The sequence below is a fragment of the Chlorocebus sabaeus genome, chromosome 22 (genome assembly GCF_047675955.1).
Source record: "Chlorocebus sabaeus isolate Y175 chromosome 22, mChlSab1.0.hap1, whole genome shotgun sequence".
Taxonomy (NCBI): domain Eukaryota; kingdom Metazoa; phylum Chordata; class Mammalia; order Primates; family Cercopithecidae; genus Chlorocebus; species Chlorocebus sabaeus.
Genome location: NC_132925.1, coordinates 38,607,471 through 38,630,978, shown reverse-complemented (window position 1 = coordinate 38,630,978; position 23,508 = coordinate 38,607,471). Strand labels below are relative to the sequence as shown.

The following is a 23,508-nucleotide window of genomic DNA, read 5'->3' as shown; positions in this document are numbered from 1 at the left end:
AGATTATTTCATCTAATTAAAATTTGGTTAAAATATGAAGGGAGAATGATTTGTTTAAAAAACTACTACAATGCTAGAGAATTGTGGTATTCCTTAGTTTCCTTCAGAAAACGAGGATAGGATAGTGTAGAATTTTTGCTTTTTGAATTCATGTCAGTCTGATAAACTATAAAACTTAATTTGATAGGTTAAATAAGTTTGTATTACATGTCTTACATGTCTTTATGTAAGAAATGCTTGTGAGATCATACGGGATGATATAAACCAATAAGTATTTTGTGACCACTGGTATTAACATTTTAGGCAGAAGGATAACATAGGTCTCCCAAAGTGCCATAAAGTCTTTTTGATGCTTTGCTGATTATATTCCTAGAGGGAAGTGTTCTGGCAGTTGGGCTGATCCTGAAACATGAGCCCTTGCTCCATAGTCATCAGAGAACACTATTGTGAAATCTCCATTGGATTGCTTGGGCCAGTCCCCGTTGTGAACTTCCGACATTCTATCTCTGATGCGTTTGCAGGGGGGATTTCATGTCATTTGACTCTAGCAGTAGGCAGATAACTGTAAAATGTCCATTGTTCTCTTGGCTGTGTAGTGTGGATGGTACTTCCCAGGATTTTTAAAGATTCTTTGTTGCCAGCTTAATTTCCTCTAACATGTACCAAGAGGTTTGAGATAATGTGAATGCCTTTCTGCTTTAAATCTTGGGAAATAGGAATATAAATAAGGATTACAGACAACTGTATTTATGACTTTAACTCCTCAGAGGAAATATTACCATGCACTTTATGTCTTTTTTATGTAATTGCTGAGAGTCATTGAGAATTCATGAGTTGACTCATTTTTTCTTGGGTGAAATACAAAGAAAAGATTCAAGTGCAAAATGCTGTCACTTTCGCTCTTAAAGTATGCATTTTACATGTAAATATTGCAAATTGTAAGGTATTTTAAGTGTTTTTATTTATTTATTATTTTTTTTGATATGGAATCTCACTCTGTTGCCCAGTTTGGAGTGCAGTGGTACAATCTTGGCTCACTGCAACCTCCACTTCCCCTCCCAGGTTAAAGAGACTCTCCTGCCTCAGTCTCCCAAGTAGCTGGGACTACCAGGTGCCCACCACTATGCCTGGCTAATTTTTATATTTTTGGTAGAGACAGAGTTTCACCGTGTTGGTCAGGCTGATCTTGAACTCCTGACCTCAAGTGATCTGCCCGGCTCAGCCTCCCAAAAATGCTAGGATTACAGGCATGAGCCACTGCACCCAGCCTAAGTGGATTTTTAATCTAATATTTAGCATTCAAGTTTAAATTCTTGCCTAGAATTTCAAACATGGAAATATACTTTAAAAGGAAATAGGGTTTTTTTTTTTTGTTTTTTTTAAATAGGATAGAAAAAAATTAAGCATGAAAAATGCAAAATAAAACACCCATTTCCCTCATTCTTACTCTAAGAAACTTTTTATTACACATAGTTCTATCAATATACTAAAGAGGAACCATGAGACACATTCACAGAGTAACTTAATGTTGTCTTCTGCATACCTTTACATTCATTCATGAGTCAGTTCTTTCCCTAGATGAGAACTAAAGCAGGTTATACAACTTTTCCGATCACTTTAAATTTAAAAAATGAAACAAAACAAGAAAATCTTAATTTATATACAGAATTATAAGTATGGTTCCCTGACTGCCAGTGAGATACCCTCTAGGAGTCCAGATATCCGTCTTCAACTTTCCTCTACTGAGGTCCCATCAGCGAGCCCTCTTGTTAGGACCTAAGATGACCCTGCGCCAGCTTTCATGTGTGTTCACCTACAAGGTGGCAATAGGGTGAGTGAGTCTTTATAGTGTACCACAGCTCTAATTTAGAAGTTCTCTCCACAAAGCCTCTTTACAGAGTTTCACCCTTGGCTCATTTATTCCCTTTGTGTAGTCCTCAAAGTTATGTAACCAATTTTCAGCTCTCTTCTTTGTGCAAATTCTTGAGGGCAGTTGGTCTTAAAACTCTCTTTGGCATCTGATATATGTGTGTGTGTGTGTATGTATATATGTATACGTGTGTATATGTATATACGTGTGTGTGTGTGTATCTCAGGGTATATGTAATACCCTGATATTTTCATGTGGAAATTGAAGGAATTGGATTAGATCAATTTAGCAACATGTATTTATTGAGTTCCTGTGGTGTGCTTTCTTAGACCATACAGTATACTGATGAGGATTTGTTAAATAATCGCCAGGTATGATTAAAAGCTTGGTGGTGTTCTGACACTACTTCGTGAGACTCTGACCTAGACTGAGAGGTCAGGGCTTTTCTTGTGAGAAGGTATCACTTGAGCTATTGTAAATGATGGGTAGGTTACTAAGTAAAGAAGCCAGGGTTTATGAGTAGGTTACTAAGTAAAGAAGTTGAGGTTTGGAACAAAGCAAACCAGACAGAGGAAAGATAGGAAACAGAGTAAAGACTCGGATTCCAGGAGTCAAGAAAAATTTAGTTAGTAAAATGTGCCAGATTTGATCATGGATTGGGTTTGGGAGATGATGACAGAGTTGACTTGCAGATTTCTAAATGTCTGGCTTGCCCAGCTTGGCCCTGTTTGAGCCATTCACAATCATAGGGAGCATCAGGAAGGAGCCAGAATATATTTGGGAGGTGTGCATGCAAAGGAATAGTTTGATCTTGGACACACTGACTTTTGAGGTACCTTTGAGGTAGCCACATGGTGAAGTCTAGGAGACAATTGGATATAACAGGAGAGGTTTTGATTAGAGATATGAATTTGAAAGCCATTAGCATTTACATGAGAATTGAATTCATGATGGTAAATGAAATTCTATAGGGAGATAGTTTAGAATAAGGCATCAAGTCAGCACTTTCAGAAATACCAACATTTAATAACCATGTAGAAAAGGGTAAAACAGCAAGAGAAAGTGAGAAGTGTCCAGAGAGTTGGGAGGAAAACCAGAAGTGAATTATATTAACATCACTGAAGCTAAGGGAAAGGTATGTTTTAAGGAGGAGGAAAGGGTCATCTCTGTCAGATGTTTACGAGAGTCCAGGAATGATGACAAGTGTCATACAGCCACGAGGAGGTCTCTGGGAAGCCTAGCGAAAATTGTTTTTAAGAAGTGATTGGGGCAGAAGTAGATTGAAGACTATGGAGTAGGAATAGATTCTGTGGAGAGAGTATAGACAGTGCTTTCAAAAAGATTAACATGAAGTATCAGAGAGCTAGGACCTCCCTGGTGAGGACTGTGGGGTGTAGGGAGGTAGGAATTTTGTTTTCAGTTTAAATTCTTGAGGATGTTTAAATGCTATCAGGAAGTCTCCAGCGCAGAGAAGGGGGTTGAAGTTATGGGACGGGGCAGTCTATGATAAGGTCACTATGATAAGGTCACTACCACCAAGCAGATGGTATTTAAAGCTCACATACGGGGTTGGTCCTAGATAAACTCCTCTAATCTGACAGGAGAGAGGGAGATGAGGGTGAGGCGGACTGATTTGCAGATTGAGAAGCAGGAAGTAGAAGGAGTTTCTAATGCCTTTATGTAAAAGTCCATTCTAGTTTTAAATTTTGTCCTCATATAATGTTGGAGTGATAATAATAACAAACACATATGGAATGATTTCTGTGTGTTGAGTTATGTGTAGTAGTAAGTGTGTGTTTCTTATAGACTAACTAACTGCCTGGGTTGGAAGCTAGACCTTACCACTTCCTAGCTTTGTGACTGTGCAACCTTGAGCTGTATTTTTAATTCTCTGTTTTTCTACTGTAAAATGAAAAAAATGTCAATAAGTACCTTATAGGATTAAATGAGTTTGCATATATGTATAGATATAATACATGTTATATATATAGAGAGCTTAATGTGGACTTGGTGTAGTCAGTGTGACCTAAAATTATTAGCTAGCAATTGTAGTGGTGGTGGTAGTTATTCTCAGCGTCTGGTACTGCCCTCATCATACTCGTTGTATGATGTGATGATAATATTTAGCTCTGTCTTACAGATGAAGCAACTGACTCAGAGATTAAGTTACTTGTTTGGGGCCATGCAGCTAAACAGATGAAAGTACCACATTTCAAACCCGATCTGTACAGCTTCAAACCTACACCTTTGCAGTTCTGAAAGCAGCTCATCTAGAATATTTCTTCTTCAACTATTTCAGAATGTGAGATTTAGGATTGAACTTATGTAAAAACGTGAAGTAAGTGAAGTTGGCCTTTCACAACTTCAGCTGCCCCAGAGGCTTGCTCTGTGCCAGCAGTCCTGTGGCTTCCCTGGCTCCCAGCCCTGTCATGCACAGCTCCTGGTCCTCTGCTCACCCTATTGTGGTTGCTTTCTGTTTCTCTTTCATTCTTAGTTCATATTGGTTATTTTTAAAAATTTACATCAAAGATTATTTGAGTTAAGCTTGAAATTAGTGAATTGCTGGTGGAAGGTACTTACAATCCTGTATAGTTTAAGGTGGGATCATATTTCATTTACCTCTTCCTTGGAGTATTGTCTGAAGAATGCAGTGATGGAGGTTCTGGCACTAGTTGACTTCCACACTCATTCTTAAAAACATCTCTATCAGCATTTATTGTGAATTTATCATATCATTATAACAAATACATTTTCTCACTCACTTCTACCTTATGAGGTAGCTCATTCTATTCATTGCCTGCTTCATGATCAAGTTACCTTCCCTTTCTGTCACTAATTCCTGAGGTTCTTTCAATTTCTTTTTAAAAGTTTAGAGACTTCCCCTAATGTTATTTATCTTAGAAACTTTTCCTGATGTCATCAAATTTATATTTTATCACAGACTTCTTTACATTCTTCTTCTATAGACTTCTATATATCACAGAATATCTTTATATTCTACCACAGACAGTTTATGAAACATTTTATTCTGCAAATTTAACTCCTGGGAACATCATCAGACTATATGTGAAGAACATGAAGTTCTATAGAGGGAAGGTGTTATGTATGTTTATTTTTTAAACTAATTGTAATCATAACAGTGTGTTATTCTGTTACTTTTTTGGGAGAATTGAGATACTATCACTTCAAAGTAAAACAGTTTGAGATACTGTCATAGACTTAATGTGTTTTTCATGATCTAAAATAACTTCTTTGTAGGGTCTCCATGGCCTATTTTGATCTACTGTTATTTCCATACTGTTTCATCATCCCAGGGAGGAGGCTTTGCAGAAGAGATAACAGTTATTTTGATTTCCCATGAGTTGGCTCTGGTGAATCAGTTTTCTTTTTTAGAATTTTAAGTGTTATTGGAATACAATTTATATTCCATAAAATTACTCCTTTGAACTATAAAATTCAGTGACTTTTGGCTGGGTGCAGTGGCTCATGCCTGTAATCCCAGCACTTTGGGAGGCCAAGGCAGCCGGATCACGAGGTCAGGAGCTTGAGACCATCCTGGCTAACACAGTGAAACCCCATCTCTACTAAAAATACAAAAAAATTAGCCGGGCATGGTGGCAGGTGCTTATAGTCCCAGCTACTCGGGAGGCTGAGGCAGGAGAATGGCATGAACCTGGAAGACAGAGCTTACAGTGAGCCGAGATAGTGCCACTGCACTCCAGCCTGGGCAACAGAGACTCTGTCTCAAAAAAAAAAAAAAAAAATAATAATAATAATTCAGTGACTTTTAAACTTGCAGAGTGCAACCATCACAGGAACCTAGTTTTAGTTTTCCATCACTAAAAAGTCCCTTTAAGTCTATTTACAAGTCCCTTTGCCATCCTTTGTATCCCTGGGTGGTACTAATCTATTTTCTGTCTCTATAGATTTGCCTTTTCTAGACATTTTATATGTGTGGAACCATATATTATATAGTGTTTTGCATCTGGCTTCCTTGAGAAGTATGTTTTGGGAGGCTCATGCATGTTGTAAGATGTATCAGTACTTTGATGATTTTTGTTTCTGAACAGTATTCTGTTGTATGGATGTATCACATTTTGTTTGTCCATTCACCAGTTGACGGATATTTGTATTATTTCCTTTTCAGGACATGATATAAATAATGCTGTTATGAACATTCATGGATAAGTCTGTGTGTGGACATACTTTTTCATTTTACTTCAGTAGATTCCTAGTAAACGAAATTGCTGAGTACTTGTATGTTATGATTATTTAGGTTTATGAACATTTTCTGTTGATTTTTATTTAGGTCTGTGATCATTTTCTGTTGATTTTGTATTCAGAATATTTAATTTTTGGCATATTGCTATAAAATGATCCCAGCACCATTTGTTGAAAAGACTGTTTTTGCCGCATGTAGTTGTCTTGTACCTTTATTGAGCAGCATTTGACCATAAATATAAAGATTTATTTCCGTACTCTCAACCCTGTGACATTTATCTGTATGTCTATCCTTAAAAGGCTAGTACCATACTCTTCTACTGCAGCTATATAGCAAGTTTTAAAATCAGGTAGTGTGAATTCTTCATCTTTATTCTTGTTTTTCAGTATTCTTTTGGCTGTTCTAGTTCTTTGTCTTTCTATATGTTTTAGAGTTTGTCAATATCTGCAAAACGACTACTGGGATTTTGACTGGACTAGCTCTGAATCTATAGATCAATTTAGGGGCAAGTGGCATCTTAAGATTGACTCTACCAATTCATGAACGTTACATATCTCTGCATATATTTAGTCTTAACTGATTTCTTTTATTAGGCATTGTATACTCTTCTGTGTATGGGTGCTATACATATTTTGTTAGATTTATATGATTTGTTAGATTTATATGTAAACATTTAATTTTGCACTGTGCTTATGTAACAACACTTCGAAAATTCAGTTTATTTTTAATCTTTCATCAAACCCTATCAGTTGAATTCATCTGTGTCGTATTTGAATCTGGCCGCATAGCAGATAGCATCTTCCAAAAGAGAGTAAAGAGCTTCTAATGTTTTTCTATTGTAGTTTCCAGGAGGTAAAGGGAGGGACCATTTTTATTATTTTGACTCAGTGACTGGTCAGCAGTTGTTTAGTAAGACTGTCACGTCAGTCTGTTCACATGATCAATGATAATGTGATAACATAAAACACACAAACCTTCCTGAAGGAGTTTGGACTATTGGGAAAGGACAAGCATATAACCTCCCTGTTCCTTCTTCTGTAGGTGTTGCAGCATCCTTGGAAGTGTCAGAGAGCCCTGGGAGTATCCAAGTGGCCCGGGGTCAGACAGCAGTCCTGCCCTGCACTTTCACTACCAGCGCTGCCCTCATTAACCTCAATGTCATTTGGATGGTCACTCCTCTCTCCAATGCCAACCAACCTGAACAGGTACTTCTGTTCCATCCTGTGCTACCTCTGAAAGGTTAATCTTTTCAGAGGAGGTGGGTAGGGAAGCATCCTGAGTACATCTTTGGTTTCAAGAGTAAGGTGGCATTTTCAATGTGTGTGTGTGCTCTTTTAAGGCCTGCTCCTCTGCCTTATCAGTCAACTATCAGAAGAGGCTATCCTCTTTTTAGAAAGGTAACAGATGTTAAGAATATCCTCCTGAGCGTTTTGTGTAGGAACCTGTAATTTTATCAAAAACATTGCTAATAGGCAATTTTGACCATAAGGGCCTGGCACCAACATAGATGGTTGAGAGCATACTTTTAAAAGATAATGATAATAGTAAGGAAGTAACATTAGGTTGTGGTTGATTTTTTTTAAGTTAATTTCACTAGTATTTTAAAGTAAAACATGACTAGCCATGTTAGCCAGCTCAAAAAGTCTCATATAAATTATTCATATAATGTGTACATGAAAGAATGTACATGAAAATAGAAGCTACTCCCCAATAAGCTGCATTAATTACAGGAAAAAGACACATAATTTGTAGAACTCACTGCAGAAAGTAATGCCCAGGAAGTTAATGAATCGTGATAATGCTTACACCTTTATTTACAATGTTAATGAAGCTTTTCTTCTTCAGTAAGCTTATTACCTGAAAATATTTGATAAGCTAAATTTTCTGATATGAAATTAAATAGAAGCTTCTTTTGTTTCTTCACAGAATTTTTGTAGTTAGACTCTGCCTTCAAGATCATTTTGTTCAACCTTATTATTTTAGGAATCAAGGATGGAGTTAAAGAAGTAAAGAGCTTGAGTAGAGTTACTAAACAAATTTACAGGTAGAACTTGAATAGAACTGAGTCCGTCACTCACAGCCCAATGGGCTTTTTGTTATGTCATTCTAGGTCTTCCCTGAAGACTTAACTTTGATAATAGAGGCTGACATAAGAACAGCAGTCATGGACTTGTAACTCTACTTCCCTTCTGTGACATTTATTTACTTTCAATCTATACCTATGATCTATCATTGTGTGACCTAATAAGCATGAGAATGGCAGTGCTAATATTTTTTAACTTTTATTTTGGAATCAATTTTTTGAACTGGCAAAAATATTTATGAACTGATAGTGGGGTGGGTAGCAGCAAAGACATTTTTTATGTTCTGATGTGTTAGGTAAGGAAAATATATTATTCTAATTTGGTATGTGAAAAATTAAAACTCCAAGATACCTATAAACAAGTACTGGAAAAAAAAGTTGATGATAACTCTCATATTAGAAATAAAATTTTCCAACATTTGGTGCAGCATTTGGTACTGTCTACCAAATAGTTACTGTTTTGTGTCTAGGAGAGGATAGAGTGGCCAGTTTATTTATTTTGCTTTCTTTTCCAGGTCATCCTGTATCAGGGTGGACAGATGTTTGACGGTGCCCCTCGTTTCCATGGTAGGGTAGGATTTACAGGCACCATGCCAGCTACCAATGTCTCTGTCTTCATTAATAACACTCAGTTATCAGATACTGGAACCTACCAATGCCTGGTCAACAACCTTCCAGACATAGGGGGCAGGAACATTGGGGTCACCGGTCTCACGGTGTTAGGTGAGTGACACAAGAGTCCTGGGCTGTTTGGGCTTGACTTACGAATCTACTCTCAAGCATACTTGCTTCTGCCCTTGTTTCTACACCTTCAGTCTGCTTATGTTCCTTTTCTGTCTTCTCTCAGTTCCATCTCTTCTCTGCTTCTCCATGCTTCTGATAGATCGTCTCCCCCTCCTTTCTTCATTTCTGGCGGTCTCTAAAACTTACTCTTTAATGACTTTCTTCTGAAGGTGAAGAAAGATGGTATCAAATACCATCAGAAGTGGTCTCTCAGTTTTCTTAAGCTTCTACAGGACAGAACTTATTGTTGAGCACAAATTAAATCAAGAATGACGTATTTTAATACAGAGCAGAAGTTTTCGCATGTGTGAGAATAATACTATTACTTCACATCTGTGTGACACTGAGTAGGACCACCACAGTTCTTGGCTTGCACGTGTTGTCCTGGCATAATTATAATAGTACCTCCTTTTACTCTCAAAAGTATCCTTGTTTGAAGAATAAATAATATTATCACCTTAATACTGAGACCAAATAGATTTAGGTTTTTTTCCCCCAGATTGCATAGAAAATAAACAACAAAGTTTAAATTAAAATTTAAATCTCCTTATTCAAACCAGCACTCTTTCCATTACACCATGTTGTTAGACTATCTCATACTAAGTTATATCTGTTATAAACATGTTTGATTTTTCAGTTCTTCTGTCTCTATTATAAAATACTGCTTTCTAAATGAATACTTGTGTAGAGGTGGCTAAACTCAGTTCATCTGGGGAGATGGAAGAAGTACTTAGAGAAGGTTGATGTTCTTGATTCTCCTCCATCCTACTCAAGTCTCAGAATCTACTCCTGTAGTCCTTGTCAAACTCCACCCACCCTTTCTTTTTCCTTCATTGTTGTTGAGTCACTTAAGAATACAGGGATTGGGAATTCTTGTCATTCTCCCTTTGCCTTTGGTGCCTTTTTCTCCCAGCCTTCAAACAGAATAAGAAAACTAATGACCAAGTCGGGGATTTCTATTCTCAAAATCATATTCATTGTATTATATTAAAAATGGTATAGATTCTAAAATACTCTTGAGTACTGAGTGTAGTGTACTAATGGAATTAAATATTCGGATACTTATACCTATAAGTTAGGTGACTGACTTCCTATATTATCTAACATTATTTCTTTTTTCATTTGTCCAGACTTAACTTCTCAGCATCATTTTTAAAAAGAAGATAAAAGAAAGCCCTTAATTTATTTTATAATTAATGCTACCTCCAAAGAATTATTTTGGATTTCTGTTCCTGGCATCACAGTGACAATGACAAAGGCAATCAAAGATTAGTTTGCCCCACCGCAGTAGATACTAGGATTTGCTAAGATTTTTACTCTTCCTACCCATACCCTTTTATTGTTCTCTTCCCCTACCCAGTCTTTTTTTTTCCTGATTCCTATGTATACTCTGCATTCATTTTTTCATTCATTCATTTATTCATTTTGGAAAGGGTGTACATATTTACTGAAAAGTCATTAGCATTACAGATAAATCGTAAATTGGATTTAAACTCTACCGTCTGCATTCCCCTGCATGAAACTTCAAGCCATGGGTTTAGTTTATGGTTTTGTTTTGTTTTGGTTTTTACCACCTTCTTCCTTTAGTGTTCTTTTTGGTAATTTTTGTTCCGTGTTTTTTGTGTCCAGTCTTAATGGTTGTGAAATATCCACTACATTATTATCAACTCTGCTTTTACTTGAACCTTAGTTTAACTTTCCCTACCATAAAGCAGAATTTGGTATAAAGTAGGTCTGTCCGGTTTTTGTCTGTAAAGTAACGCAGGACCTTGTTAAAGTGGTCTTTGCCAGAGGATAGTTGGCAGGATAAGGGTTGCTTTTCCCTGAAATCTCTAAAAGTGGCCTCTTTCAGCAATGTTTTTAAAAGCAACATGTTGATACAATGGATCTTAAGAATTCTTCAGAGGAAGCAGAGTGAAAAGAAGATCTTAAGATACCTTGAAAATATAATCAAAAGGTGAAGCCCCTTTGTGCATATTTGCCCTCTGCTTACCAAAGCTGCAGGTCTGCTCCTGTGCCTAAGCCTCGTGAATTGGTACATAACTCCTCTGGGTTCAGGTGTGAGGCTGTCTCCTGGTATATGTTCCCAAAACAATGTAATCTAAGGGTCCAGTGTACTGAATGTTGATGTCTCCTCCGTCATCACTTGGCTCACAGTAAAATGTGTACTCTATTGCTTACTCTTCCTGTTATAGTTCCCCCTTCTGCCCCACACTGCCAAATCCAAGGATCCCAGGATATTGGCAGCGATGTCATCCTGCTCTGTAGCTCAGAGGAAGGCATTCCTCGACCAACTTACCTTTGGGAGAAGTTAGACAATACCCTCAAACTACCTCCAACAGCTACTCAGGGTATGTACAGTGCTGCTTTACCCATTTTATTAGTTATCATGGACAATTCTAATATTCAAAAAGTAATTAACTTTAATAGGTTTTGAAAAATAACACCCTGTAACTGCTGAAAAAGCTTTCTGGATCATTTTGTGTTTTCAACTTTAAAGTGAATAAAACATTTTCTCTCTCTTCTCTATATTGCCTTTATGAAATGTATTTCATCCGGTGGTAACTACATATGGGAACTCTTCCCATTCACATGAAGATTTAAAGCACCTAAATAATAGCTTCTTTGTGTTAACTGTAAGACAATCCTTGAAATTTATATATGAGAATACACTTCCTGCTTGAGGTAGAGCTGCCTGTTTTACTAGGAGAAACCTGAGCATAGTGTCAGGAGGGTCGATCCTCCTGTTTTCAGCCTCAAATCTGGTTAGAGGAGGAAGATAGGAAAGAGTAAAGGAAAAGGCCTCAGGTCACAGGAGATCCAGGAATTGGTCACACCAAACAGGTAATAATGGAGGAAGCCTGAGTGTCATGGATGATTTCTACATGTAAACCCAGCTCCTTAAATTTAGTTTTAAAGAGGACATCCTTAAAAAATTGAAGAGATTTTTGTCAAATAAAATGAGGGGAAGATATAGAATTACATTATAAAATACTCTAGTTCAAGAAAATAAAATTTAGCAGCTTGGAGTATTACATCATCTCTAATACAGAAAATGTTTCTTGTAGTATTCTCAGGGTAGATTTATAAATCTGAAATTTACACATAAAGTGTTGGCAGTTAATGGAGAGGCCACAAACAACCTTAATTAGGCCACATAAGTCTGAATCATATTGATGGTCCACGCCTGTCGTGGAAAAGGAAAGTCCTAAGTTGTAGTAAAATTATTCACATTAAAAAGCCAGCGCCACAAGCCTCTAAAGACCCTATAAATTTCTGCTAGTAATCCCAACAAATATTGATGGACCTTACAATCGTCTTTTAATTAACCTAGCCTCAAATTCATCATTAAAAAAACTTCTTTTCAACATAATAACTTTTATTACTTTAAGAATGATTGCTGCAATACTGTTGTTCATTGCTAAATGTTTCAGCCACACTATTGGCTAAATAGCTGCTTTTTGTGGACTGATTTGTCAGTCTCACCATTGTAAATGACATGATTAAAATAGCCCTTGTCTTGACATACTGAAAACTATATTCAAATTTTAGATTTTCCACTGTTTCTGTAACAGTTCGCCTCTCTGGTCCCATGTTGCTTTTTTAAAACAAAAATAAAGGGGTTAACAGTATCATCCTCAAGGTCCTCTGTGGCAGCGTTTTCTATTTTTATTTGTAATATCTCTGTGGAATATTGGATAGAGTTTGGAATTTTACATGAACAATTGACAGTGGTTATTTGTATGTAAGTTGAGAAATAGCTGTAGAAATAGCCTTCCATAACCTCTCTATTTCTGGATAAGTGTCTATCAGTCAGATTTCTTGATATCGTATCCTTTTTTCAACTTGAATACTTTTTGCAGCTTTAGGTATAAAAGTGAACTTGAATGACAAGGATGAAAACTTTGTCTTTTATAAACTCTGGATTGATTATCAAACTTACTTTGGATTACCGTATCTATCATAATCGTGTATATTAAATGGTAATATTTTTCATCTAAATTTATCTCTTGATATCCATATTAATAAAGTTGATCTCAGAATATTACTCCAAAATAATTCAGATTTTTTTCAGAAGATTTACTTTACTAATTATGTTTACATTATTAATATAAACTCATGGTGCATTCTCTGAAAAAAAGAATATTTGACACTAGGAAAGTGAATCCCAGAAGTCTGGTTGGTGACAGGGGAATAATATATTGAGATTAGAATTTCTCTTATATGTAGAGACTAGCTTGCGGGAACTCCCTCTAGCCAAATCTGGGACAATTCAGACGTTAAAATAAATATATAGCCCATAGAATAAAATAAGAATCACCAAATCCCTGCTAATAAATGGGGTCAAAGAGCAAGCCTTTTTTTTTCTCAGTATGATGCCAACTGATGTATATACAAGGAATAATGGAGTTAGAAAATCATCACTGAGGTGAAAACAGTGAGCAAAAATTTGATGGGAAGCAGGCTATTTAGTTACAACGTATGTCCCCCCAAATTATTAATGACAAAAAGGTAACTTTATAAGGGAGAGACCTGTTGGATACCACTTTAACCAAGTGATCAAAGTAAACTTCACCAATATTATGACAAACTGATGTCACGTACCTCCTAATATATATATACACTGAGAAGGACACATCATTTCTGTGATATTACTATCAAAAACACATAACCTAAATCTCATCATGAGGATACCTCAAACAAACAAAAGTGAAGGCAAAACTGTCAAGATTGAAAAAGACTAGGGAGTTAACCCATTTATGCCTGAGGTTGCAAGTTTTTGATTTTTTTCATTCAGACCTTGGCGATGACCTTGAGCAGTAGGATGTAAATAACTCCCACATGCTTAGCGTTCCAATAATGGAACACTGGGCATAAATGGGTTAAGATGAGTAGATGTAATGAAGAACCTTGGCTTAGAATCTGAACAGGAAGAGAAATAGCTATAAAGGACATTGTTGAGATAATTGATGAAACTGAATATAAACTATAGATTAGCTAATACTCTTAGATCAGAGTTAAATTTCTCAACTTTGATACATTTACTGTGATTATATAAAAAGTGTCTTTGTTCTTAGGAAATATTCACTAAAGTACTTAGCGGTAAAAAGACATGATGTCTTCAACCTTATAAGAGAGACTCAGTGCACTAGCTAGTTCCTTTCACCAAGTAGGGACTGTAAAGCAAATTTACTGTGCACTGGTTACTTGCCCGAGTCCGGTGAGACAGAGCATTCATACACAAAACAAGTTTCATGAAGTGGATTTATTATTTAATAGGCAGCAAAGGACAACAGAAGCCTAGCATTCAGTGAAAGCCAGTTCCCCAAGGCTCAGAAAAGTTTCCTGGAACAGATGGAGTCTCGTCTGCACATGTCCACTTGCACATCAGCTGAGAGAACCCAGAAAGCAGCTCACTCTGAGTTTTATACCCAAGTGTCACTGCGCTAAAGTGTTGAAGGACATCCTGTTTCTAGGAGGGTCTGGAACAGAGCCTGAGGTGTTCCAGTCAGTTCCTTCTTAACTCAGGATGTTGTATTCCCAGCATGTTCTATACTTATGCTTGAGAACAGCAAGCAAGAAAATGGGAGGAACTGAGTTGGTCCCAGACCACCCAAAGTACTGTCCTGAAAGACACAGCAAGAAGACATCATCTAGAAACCAGGAAATGAGCTCTTACCAGACACTGAATCTGCTGGGGTCTTAATCTTGGAGTTCCCAGCCTTCCAGAACTATGAGAAATAAATTTCTGTTGCTTATAAAGTACCCAGTCTATGGTGTTTTGTTATGGCAGCCTAAACAGACTAAGACAATGAGGAGTCTAAAATAGTTGAACTGGTAGAAACAGAGAATAAAATGGTGGTTTCCATGGGCTGGGGAGTGGGGGAAATGGGGAGATGTGGGCTAAAGGGTATAAAGTTTCAGTTATTCAGGATGAATAAATTCTGGAGATCTAATGTACAGCATGGTGACTATATTTAGCGTTACTGTATTGTATGCTAGGAATTTGCTGAGAGTAGATCTTAATTGTTCCCAACCACACACACACACAAAGGTAGTTATGTGATGTGACTGACATATTAGATTGGGTGTGGTAATCTTTTCACAGTATTTATGTATATCAAAATATATACCATAAATATATACAATTTTTGTTAGTCAATTGTGCTTCAATAAAGCTGGGGAAAAAAGAAAAACAATTGTGTAATGCACAAGGAAAACCCTCATAACAAAGAATTATCTGGGACCGAATTTCAATAAATAAATTACATTTAACATTTTCTATTGTTAAAACATCCTTGCATTTATGGAATAAAGTCTCTTTGATTGTGATTTTTAAAAATAAATTGTTCCATTGGGTTTGCTAATATTTTAATAAAATATTTGCATCAGTGATCACTAGTAAGAATGGCCTATGGGTTTTTTTTTCTGTCTTCTATTGTCCTGGTTCAATTTTAGTACCATATAATACGAAATAATCTTATGAGTTGGGCAACTTTTCCTTTTTTCTATTCTTTGAAATAGTATGAATAAGTTGGGCATCATGATGATTCTATAGAATTTGCCTATGAATGTTTGCCTTGCTCTTATGTTTTTTGGTAGATTTTTGATTTCTGATTTAGTTTCTCTAATGGTACAGGCTTTCTATACCCTGTTTTTCTGGAAAATGTCTTTTTTGTCCAAGTTATACATATCACCATCAAGATGTTCATAGAATTCTCTATACGAAAACAGAATAATGTATTTAAGAGTGTAAGTTCTGGAGACAGTGGACATAGTTTTGAACCCTGAATCCAGGAATCACTGGGTATGTGACCTTGTGTCTTAGTTTTCTTATATGTAAAATGGAGACAATCATCATGACTAACTTATGGTTGGATAAAGATTGAATAAGCATGTAAGATGTGCAGAACAGCAGCTGGCATATGTAAGCCCCTACTAAATATTAATATTTAAATTACCATCATCATTGTTATGAAGTTTTAAACTCTGTATTTAGTCCCCTTTTCATTCCTAATACTGTTTATATGTGCCTTTCCTCTATTTTAAAAATCTATCTTGCTAAACTGCGATTTCGATTTTATCTAACCCCTCTTGTAACTTGCATAAATTTCTTTCCTCCTTCCCTCCCTCCCTCCCTCCCTCCTTCCCTCCCTCCCTCCCTCAGATATTTGTTAAGCACCTATCAGGTGCCAGAAACTGTTCTAGATGCTGAAGATACGTTGCTGAACAGGATATTCTTTCCTTTGTAGAGCTTACATTCTAATGGGTGGAGATGGAATATAATCAGTAAATTGCAGAATTTGTTACAAGGTGAAAAGTTCTGTGGGGAAAAATTAGATCAGGGTAAAATAGATTAGTTAGGGTATAAGGAGCAGCAATTTTGAGTAAGGTGCTTAGGGTAAGCCTCATTATATTCTAGCAAATATTTAAAGATAATGAAGGAATGAGCCCTGTGAATATGGGGACTGGAGAGCATTCCAGGCAGAGGGAATGGACATATGAAGGCTTTGAGGCAGGCATGTGCCCATGTACTTGGTGAATTATCAAAGAGGCCAGTGTGTTTGGAGTGCAGCCACCAAGGTGGAGACTTTAAGAGCCATTATGTTGCAGGTGTTAGGGTATTTGTACATGCATTGCATAGGAAGCGTTATAGTTGTATTATTCAACATTCTGTATCTTTAGCAATATTTTACATGCTTCAGCTATGTTACTATGAGAAATATGTATTTAAAAATCACATTGTAAGATTGTGGATTTGTCAATTTGTTCTTACAATTATGCCAATTTTCTTTACCCATCTTGAGCCTGTGTCATTAGATGCTTACAAGCTTGTTGTATTTCATTGTTTCTCTATGTTTAATAAGCTTTTTGTGTTTTTTTAATTACTAAACTTAAAAGATACAGTGGCTTTCTTTGGTTAATTCTTGTTGGTATGTTTCTATTATATGGTTCATTGGCGTTCAGTTGTCCGTGCTTTATGTTTTAGGTGTAGTGCTTATAAACAACATATATCTGGATTAGTTTGGTTTTCAGTTTGTAATCTGAGAGTGTCTGTCCTCTGAATTCATTTATATTAATGATTATGGGTATGGTTCAATGTCTAATATTTTATTTGAGGTTTTCCGTTTATTAAGCTTTTTGCTTTTTTCTTTGTCCCCTCTTTCCCATACCTTCTAGTGATTATTTGAATATTTATAATATTTTTTCTCCTCTACTTTTGAAGTTATAAGTGTATTTCTCTTTAGTGCTTATTCTTAAAGTTCTTAAATACATACTTGATTTAATGTAGTCTAGAAGTAAAAAAAAAATCTCTAATCTCTATCCAAATAATAGGACCATAGAAAGCTGTCTTTCTTCCATTTTCCCTAATCTGTGTGAATATTTCATCTCATCAGTTCTCTCTCTTCTCTCCTATTAGCCATTTTTTGGACCTTTTCATTCTGTCCACCATGACTCTCAGCTTCTCTCTCATATGCTTAATTTCTGTATTTTTATTGTCTGCATTTTAGTTATTTTCTTGGCTTTAGTATATTTGTTCCATCTTGTTTTTAACTTGTCTCCTTATTAATCATCCCCATTTTTGTCATTGTTTACATACATTTCAGTTTTATATAGATTTACCCAAAAGTTTGCCAGTTTTTTTGCTCAACATTGCTTCTTTCATCACAGTCATTTTTTCTGTGTTCCATTTTCTTAAGTACACACACCCTGCAGTAGGTATTACATGGATGATCTATGAGTGTTAAGTTGTTCTCAGGTTTGTTTTTCTGAAAATATCTTTTTTTCCCTATACTCTTTAATGCAGTTTAGTGAGTATAGAATGCTAGATTATCAGTTATTGTTTCTCGAGAATTTGAAAATGTTTCATTTTCTTCCCACCTTTCTTGTTTCTGTTGAGAAATCCCCTGGTAGTCTGTAGGCATTTGCATTTTCCTTCCTTTGCTTTTTGCATTTTTTTGTACTTGGTGTTCTGTAGATCCTAGAATATATTTTAGGTATGTGTTAATTTTTATTAATCCTGCTGTGGGCTTGTGGTGCTTCTTAAATTGAGAGATTTTTTTGTCACTTATTGAAAAATCTCTGTCCTTATATTTTTGAATATAGCCTTTTCTCTTGTTTATTGCTTCCTATTAGCTCTTGGTTTAGTCTTTTAATTCTGTAAACCATGTTTTTTAATCCTTTGCTTATCTGTAAATTTCTTTACCTTTCTGTGTGGCATTCTGGTTATTTTTTGTTTTTGTTTTTTATTTTTCCAGATCACCAGTTCTCACTCCTGCTCTAATGGCTGTTCAGCCTGTCCTCTGAGTTTTAAATTTATTTTCCTCTTTTCTTTCCTTTTTTTAAGAGATAGAGTCCCATTCTGTCATCCAGGGTGCAGTGCAGTGGCACAATCACTGCTCACTGCAGCTTGAAACTCCTGGCTCTTAAACAATCCTCTGACCTCAGCCTCCCGAGTAGCTGGTATTACAGGTTTGAGCCGCAGCACCTGGCTATTTCTGTTTCTGTGTTGCTTTTGTCTCTTCATGGCATCATCCTCTTGTATTATGGTGACTATTCTGTATATGTTTAATAATTTTAAGCATACTAATTTTATAGTGAACTTCACATAACTTTATGCTCTTTGTATGCTAATCCTTCTGTTGTGTAGTTAACTTTTCTTCATGGTGACATTCCTTTCCTGTTTTCCTCATGTAAACTCTTCACCTGGATTGTTCTATAGTTTCTCTAAAGCTGTAGGTTATGTTTTCTATTTTTTTCTGCCAACAGCTCTAGAGGTTTCAGGAAGATGAAGGGATGAGCAAAACAGGAAAGGGATGATTGTCTGTACAGTGAGGGTGGTTGGGCGCCTGGGCCCTGTGCTGGTGAGTGAGATGATTGGAGATGTGAGGCAACACGGGGTTTGTCCTGCAGCAATTGAAAATCCAGGGCTGGAGCTAGCTCACAGGAGCTGCATATCAAGCCATGGAGTGGAATTCCTTCCTGGAATGACACCCACTCTCCAAGTCCTGCAGCTTCTTGGCAACCAAGGATGGAGATAAGCACAGTTATTTCTCACAATAGTCAGGAAAACTTGGAAAGCTGAGGGATAATTAGAAAAAAAGCCACCTCCTTTCTGACTTAAAGGGGAGAATATCCTTCACACTTTAAAGATGCATAGAGAAGTTTAAAATGTGTTTTTAAAAATTATGTGTAAATAATGGCAATTCATTTTCTATCCATTCTTTTACTTGGTAAATAAAGTATGGTATATTTAGTTTCATTATTAATGGTTAGCATTTTCTCAAACTAGATTGTACATTTTTCTTTCATGGTTTGTAAGAAATCCTCTGTTTTCCTCATCCTTTCATAATTTAATACAGTGAAGAGAGATGATTAACTCTCCTGCTTGCCTGAGAACTCTGTGTAGATCTTTAGAAATCATAGCTGTAGCAGGAGAGTATCTTAAATATCACCATGGTCCCACTCTCATGAGGGAGAAGACTGAGGCTCCTAGAAGAGACCATGTTTGCCCAAAAGTGATAGGAAGTACTAAAATTCTCTTGGCGTGGTTGTAACACTCAGGAATCTTGATATTCTCTTTCTCTGTCTCTCTCTTTCTCTCTCTCTCATCTCTCTCCTCTTTGCTCTCTCTCTCTCTCTGTGTCTCTCTTCTCTCATTTTTTAGAGACAAAGTCTTGCTCTGTTACCCACTCAGGCTGGAGTGCAGTGGCATGATGACAGCTTACTGTAACCTCAAACTCCTGGGCTCAGTTATCTTCCTGCCTTAGTGTTCTTTGTTCTTTTTTTTTTTTGAGACGGAGTCTCGCTCTGTCACCCAGGCTGGAGTGCAGTGGCGCGATCTCGTCTCACTGCAAGCTCCGCCTCCCGGGTTTACACCATTCTCCTGCCTCAGCTTCCTGAGTAGCTGGGACTACAGGCGCCCGCCACCGCGCCCGGCTCGTTTTTTGTCTTTTTTTAGTAGAGACGGGGTTTCACTATGTTAGCCAGGATGGTCTCGATCTCCTGACCTCGTGATCCGCCCGTCTCGGCCTCCCAAAGTGCTGGGATTACAGGCTTGAGCCACCGCGCCCGGCCCTGCCTTAGTGTTCTGATGGGGCCTTGCTATGTTGACCAAGCTGGTCTCAAATGCCTCAGCCTCCCAAAGTGCTGGGATTATAGGTATGAGCCACCACACACAGCCTGATTCTGTTTCTTGGACTGACACTGCTGTTTCCCTTCCCAGTAAGAGTGGTTCCATAATTTTTTTCATGGGGAGCAGAAACATTTTTGCCCACTAAAAGTGCTGAATAAATGAGTGCTTATTTCTGCTTCATCAAGATGTTATTCTAACTGAAGTTGAGTTTTTTTTTTTTTTTGCCCTCTGACATAAAGAAGCAAATCCTATATAATGTTCAGTACTTCCTCTTTTTAAAAAGATTAAATGCCAACAATTATCACTATATTAATTTGTGTATATATTCATTTTTAAATATGTGTGTGTGTATGCATACACACATAAACACACACCTTATTCTGTGCAACTGCTTCAGAGTTGAGTGTTGGGGAAGGTAGAGAAATACAAGGAAACATCTCCATCCTAGAGCTCACTGCCTAATGGAGGAGACGGATATAAAGAGAAAATCATAGCACTACATGTTAGTGCTATAAAAATGTATGCAGTGCTATAAAATTTAAATGATAGAAATATTACTTGTCCCTGAGGAGTCTGGGAAGAATTTTATAGGGAAAAAGATTCCCAAGCAGGAAAGGGATCTTAAATGATGGATAGAAGTTTTACTGGTTAAAAGTGGGTATTATAAATACAGGGAACCATGCTTACAAAACCTTGCAAGTGTAAAAGTTTGACGTTTTCAAGTGAGAATATCTGTGAAGCTGACATAAAGCGACATGGGGATTTGACCAGAGAGGAGCTTGAAAAGGTAAAGTCCAGATTGTGAAAGGCTTTATATAATATGCAAGGAGTTTGGATGTTATCTTTAACTGTAGAGATGCACTGACATTTATAAACAAGAGAAGATCACCAGATATGCCTTTTAGAAACTGTGTCAGTAATCAGGCTGAAAGATTGGCAGCCAGTTATAAATGGAAGGCTTTGATAATAGCCCCATCAAGAAATGAAGAGGACCTGAACTAAGTCTCTAGTGACAGGGATGGAGAAGGCACAGCAGGGAAGGGTAAGATTCAAGAGAGATTGAGGAAAAAATTACAATATATGGAGCTTGATTAGATGTTTGAACTGAGAAGAGTCAGAGTTAACCCAGATTCCTGTTGTGGACCGCTGAATCAACAGTAATCATCTTAACTCAGAAGAGGAATTTGTAGAAGTTTGCTTGAAGAAAGTAGTGAGTTGAGTGGTCTCCTGGGACCTCTAGATGGGGATTGAAATAATGATAATGATAACATTTCTTGAGCACCATGTGCCATTCTTTGAGAATTAAAGAGCAACAGTCAACATAGAGATATACTGATTCAGAAGAATCTGTTGATGTCCAGTTAAAAGTAAAAGCAGAGTCAACAGAAGTGGGTAGGAGAGAAGCAGTCAAAATACAATTAGTTGGTCTTGCTTGTAGCTTTTGCCATGTGATAAGTGTGTGGTCATGGCCTTCTTGTATGTTGCTAATGGTGAATCATTTTTGCAAAGAAATACTAATGTATTTATACATACTACATTATTCAAATAATGCTGAGTAATGTTCTTTGGTATTTTCACAAGTTTGAATATTTGCTATAGGCTTCAGCTCTTTGCGAATACTTGAATGGCAGAAACGCAAATAGAAGAGGATGAGAATGTTGCTCTGCAGGATACTAACATGAGATCAGATATGAATTTAAAATCTGATTTGGCAAAAACAATATCTATTTCAATGCCAAAACAAAATCAGGGCAAACAGACAAAATATTTTTATCATTGTCTGAAGGAACTGAGCTACTGTGAAGCGGGATGTATCCTAACATCCATCTGGATGGTGTTCTTGGAAATTCTATTAATGGGAACAGGTTCTTTCCCTGTCCCTTCTCCATCTCTGCCTTAATTCAGCCAGCATCAACACAAAATGATATAAAATTTTCTGTGTCCAATGTTATATTTTAAATTTATCTTTAAGGGTAATAGAGTTTGATATTAAGTATTTGTGATGTTATCTTTAAGTTTTTCCACAGATTTTTATTTGACATTTATTTTGTATTAATTTTCCCTTTATTTACAATTTTTAAAAATTAAATATCTTTTTCAGGTTAGGATCATTTTTATATATTATTGAAATATGTAATTTTGATGTAATATATTCATTCAAATAGCAATAAAGTATGCATCCATTGTTATATAGCCTATAGAATACTTCTGAAACTTTTATATAAGAAATTTTCAGTTTATTATAGTCACTCATTATTTAAAATATATAAATCATGAAAAATATATAACTTATGATTTAAGAATTCTTATCTATCACTCTTCAAATCCTGAAGATCAATATCTTTTGGGAATTAATATCCATTGGGAGACACTGGACATTTTTCATATTTCTTGATTGAATATTTTATGATTCAGAAACATATATCAGTTCCCCTAGAAGTGCCAGGAAGGAATTCCCACATGGAAACATTACCATGTACCATACTAACCTTTCATTTAGTCCTCACAGTAATCTGCGGTTGTAGGCACTTTGGTAGCTACAAATTACAGATGAGGAAACTAAAATGTTGATGAAGAACAGGGAACACACTCAAGACCATATGACTAGTAGTAGGTAGAATAGATTCAAACTTAACTGTCCAACTGGAATGTGCTCTTAGCAGATACATCAGCTACTAGGCAGCCAGAAGCAGCATTCTGGAGCTAAGGAGAAAGGATGGAACTGGAAATGTACACTAACATTTGTTTTTTTCTAATCCAGAAGGGCCTTCTATGCCAGATATATAGCTGGTGAACCAGGTACATAGTTGCTATGAACTAAAACAGTGGAGTGTGATGTCCTTTGAGTTCCCCAAACTATGTAGTTTCATGCCATTGAACTTTCCCTATTCTTTAAAAGAAGCTCAAAAGAATATTTTTTCTCTGACTTTATTTCAGAAAACTACTTCCCTGCCCAAGCAGACCAAGTGAAATGACAGATTGAGGAATTAGCCTGCTAGTTTCGGGAAGGGCTGTGTGCTTTGTGGCTGCAAACAGTCTGCTGTTTGCTGGAGTTGCGCCCTTCTCTATTTTGCCTTGTCTGCATAAACAGGCTGTTTTGTTCTGGTTAATCTTCTGTTATCAATATACCTGTCTCCTTCTCTGATTATATTCCAAGTTAAATCTACCGTGGTATATCAACCTCATTTAATAATATTTTCTTACAGTAACATGCTCATGGTGTTGGCATCTATAGAGACAAAAGGAAGTCAATGACTTCACCTTTTAAAAATAACATTTTAAAGCAAGGATATTTAGAGTTTACTTCTTTCTGCATGCCAGAATGCTGCGTAGAGGAGCTGTTTACAGTTTCCCAAATTGTCTCTGGAAATGTCAACAAAATTACCAGTTTTCTATTCAAATTTTTAGAATTC

General features: G+C 36.5%; 1 protein-coding gene across 4 annotated transcripts in view; it reads left to right on the top strand.

Annotated features, from left to right (window-relative positions):
• Window positions 1-23,508, top strand: part of IGSF11 (immunoglobulin superfamily member 11) — a 116,774-nt gene that overhangs the window by 87,382 nt on the left and 5,884 nt on the right. For 2 of the 4 annotated variants that reach the window (XM_073009744.1, XM_007985722.3), the window contains exons 2-4: window positions 7,134-7,297; window positions 8,691-8,898; window positions 11,154-11,309. In XM_073009744.1, the coding sequence (XP_072865845.1) occupies window positions 7,134-7,297; window positions 8,691-8,898; window positions 11,154-11,309 (528 nt within the window). The remainder of the gene's footprint in view (window positions 1-7,133; window positions 7,298-8,690; window positions 8,899-11,153; window positions 11,310-23,508) is intronic. The other 2 variants (XM_073009745.1, XM_007985721.3) reach the window with 1 other exon arrangement.